The sequence below is a fragment of the Carassius gibelio genome, chromosome A15 (genome assembly GCF_023724105.1).
Source record: "Carassius gibelio isolate Cgi1373 ecotype wild population from Czech Republic chromosome A15, carGib1.2-hapl.c, whole genome shotgun sequence".
Taxonomy (NCBI): Eukaryota; Metazoa; Chordata; class Actinopteri; order Cypriniformes; family Cyprinidae; genus Carassius; species Carassius gibelio.
This window is the reverse complement of record NC_068385.1, coordinates 676502-680040: the sequence shown is the minus strand read 5'-3', so window position 1 is coordinate 680040 and position 3539 is coordinate 676502. Positions and strand designations below refer to the sequence as shown.

Genomic DNA, 3539 nt, shown 5'->3' with positions numbered 1-3539 from the left:
GTCAGATATGGTTCAGTAGCATGATGAAAGCACAGGAACGTTACAGGACCCACCTTGCTCGCTGCTGTTGTCTCCGCTCTGTGACGCGTGTCCTCCGCTGGAAGGTCCTGGCGTGCCGGCCGAGTGTGTGGATGTGGCATCATCGTGATCTCTCCAGGACGCTGGGTTCTGGAGACGGTCAGAGCGGAACCATCCGTCCATTTTCCCCATCCACAGCACAAAGAGAAAGAGAGGACTCATGAATGAGCTGGACAGTAAACTCAGACCAACAAACCCTTCACCATCCTTAAGACTGCACATCTAAACACCAAGTAAATGTTATTTGTAACACACATCAGTTAATGTTTATAATATCTTCATGCTTTGTTGTCACATTTAGAAGAACTGGATGGTAATTTGTGATCCTGGAGCACAAAACCAATCATAAGGTTCAGTTTTTTTAAAAATTGAGATTTATACATAATGAATAAAGCTGAATAAATCATCTTTCCGTTGATGTATGGTTTGTTAGGAGGACCATATTTGTCTGAGATACAACTATTTGAAAATCTGGAATCTGAGGGTGCAATATATATAATGCCTTGTTGGCTAATGCTACAAATATATCTGTGCTACTTATGACTGCTTTTGTGCTCCGGGGACACATATAGGCTAGTTACATTTTGCAACAATATTATCAACCATGCCATTTAAATTTGTTGTTATACCATATATATATAGAGCTGTGTGATAATAAATGATACATTTTGCAATGATATAAACATCACAATACAAGCAATCCAACAGTGTCATGCCCACCTCAGCATCCTTAATGCAACAAAAACAATGGCATTAGAGGATGTTAAATATAGTGCAGAAGTCATATAGACGACGGCTATGATCCTCCCTCATTGACTTTCATTATATGGAAAAGATCAACTTGGACATTCTGTATAACAAGTTCTGTTGTGTTCCTCAGAAGAAAGAAAGTTACATAAATTTAGAATGACAAAAACCTTGCTGAATTCTAACACTCAACTTAAATGTCTGTGTTTTGAGCAACAATTCATCATTTCCACTGTCACAAACAGCAGACACACTATCTAATCTGACACACACACACACACACACACACACACACACACACACACAGAGCGGTGGGCCGGTCCGTGAGGGCTGTGTGTCATGTGTAAGAGGGCATCTCCTCCTCACCCTTCCTGAGGTTTCTCAGGGTCTGATCGGGCCGCGGGGAAACAGGATTTGTACTGTACAGGAAGAGCTTTATCTGTGTTACACATAGACGAGCAAGAGGAGGAATTTCCTTTGCCACTCTAGTGAGAAAAGACTTTACAATCCCTCCTCCCTCCTCAAACCTAAAAATGGCAACAATTAAATTAGCTAGTTTTACTGAAGTCTAAATATTATTATTAAAAATTTATATTAAATTAAAAAAATATATTTTTTAATAATTAAGAAGAATATTATAAAAAATATATTACAAATATTAATTAAATTAATTTTCATTTAATTTTAGGCTAAATTTATGCATTTAGTAGACACTTTTATCCAAAGTGACTTACAGTGCATTCACAGGCTATACTTTTTTAGCTATCATGTGTTCCCGGGGAATTGAACCCCCAAGCTTGCGCTTGATAACACAATGCTCTTCCAATTGAGCCACAGGAACACTTTTAAAATCACAGAGGTGAACACATTTGCTGTGAGCTCATTTCTCAAGTCTTAATCTGAGAGCAATCGAGTAACACACACACACACACACACACACACACAGATTTTAATGTTCTTATGAGCCACAGTAGTGTGTGTCCGCTGTTAGTTCACTACAGGAGAACAGAGTCAATCCACATAGTCTACAAACAAAATAATACTCATAAAGCTCCACCACAGACATAACAGTTATTTGATTTAATATAAACCATAATTATAATCAATGATATGATTATAAGTGATTTAGTATTATGCTAGTCCAGTCTGTGCATATGAAACAAGTGATAATGGTTACTCTCAATCTAGTCCTACACTATCCTGTCCACACCATCACTTTAACACTTTAGTTATCCTTCCAATTCCATGAGAACAGGAAGGTGCACACCACAACTATAAAGTCAACGATTATCATAAGAAACACAATCAGAAAGCTGTTGATTCCTTAGTTAATAAAACAACAACAGCCAATCAGAATCCGTCTGAATTTAAAAAGACTGAGCATTTAAAGCAGCAGACAACAAAACTGCAGTGCCACTTACAATAAACTGAAAGATATTGTTCGTTAGCATAATTATCATACTAGTTATAGTTATTGTCCTCGGTTTTAAGCAGCACTGCTGCTCAAAGGTTCAGATCAGACTCAGATGATCAGGATCTGGTTGAAACACACTTGAGCTGCTGGAATTCATCAGAAGTATGTTTTCATATTACATCAAACTATCACGGAGGGTATATGATATATGCCATTTATAATAACATTTCCCAAACTGTGTGTGGATTGGGCCATAGTTATCAGAGATGAATATCAGCTGTTCAAGTAAATGTTTGGTATGACCGCAGTGAAATGACGTAGGCTCAGTCCCATTCCCAGCACGTCTTTAGAGAAGAGTGGAAGGAAAAACGGCCGTCTGTGTGATACAGCTCAAAATGAGTGGGTTGTTTCCTGTATCTGAGACGGCCACCGCCGCGAGACAGGCCTACAAACACACACTCGAACACAGCCGCAGGTCCAGAAGTGCTGACGCTCACATGTTTCCCAGAGTTCTGCAGCTGATATCCAGTTTCCTCACGCCACTCGGCAGCAAAAAAGCAACAGCCCTTTCCCACTTATGAATAATGCAGCCGCCCCTCTCTCTCTCTCTCACAACAAAACAGTTGTCAGGGCTCCCAAGAGTCCATTAAAGTTCAAACAAGCTGTAAAGAAAGCGAGTGAGAGACATCGTGTGACCCAAACGGCTGAGAGAGCCTCCACCCCACCCAGGAAAGAGATATTCCCCATCGCTGCGGATAATGAGGAGTCAAACGCAGCGCTGCGTGCTCGCCTCTAATTGTGTTAAAGAGCCACAAACACAGCCCCGGCACAATAGAGCAGATACAGAATAAGATAGAGGGTCACCGTGTCACACAGGGTCACAGACTCAACGCTCATAACACAAGATCTGATTCATATAAAGCTGGAGACAATGGTGTGACGGAGAGCGGACGATCCAGCACTGACCTACACCTGCCCTGCAGTCTACACTAGATAACACACACACACAGAAAAACCCCAGCGAAACACAAGCGAGCGCATCTTCAGCCCCTGACCTTTCTCCGTGTCTCCTGCGCGTCAGATACACACACAGCTCGCTGAATTTAACATGTAATTACACCAGCGCTCCCAAAACATGTTAAAGGACAGTCTGGAGCATCTCAGAATGACTATTCAGAGCGAAACTGCCAATTATCTGACAAGAGTGAGAACGAGCCTTCGCTGAGCTCCAGTAATTGACAGCCCAGCATTTTAAGAGACGTGACTGAATGTGTTTAATGCTCTTCTGTTTCACACTGAA

The 3539-nt window shown here is 41.1% G+C and overlaps 1 protein-coding gene across 1 annotated transcript in view; it reads right to left on the bottom strand.

Annotated features, from left to right (window-relative positions):
• Nucleotides 1-12: 12 nt before the first annotated feature.
• Nucleotides 13-3539, bottom strand: part of LOC128028807 (homeobox protein Meis2-like) — an 11010-nt gene continuing 7483 nt past the window's right edge. Inside the window, exon 7 of the mRNA XM_052616141.1 lies at nucleotides 13-168. Coding sequence (XP_052472101.1) covers nucleotides 13-168 — 156 coding nt within the window. The remainder of the gene's footprint in view (nucleotides 169-3539) is intronic.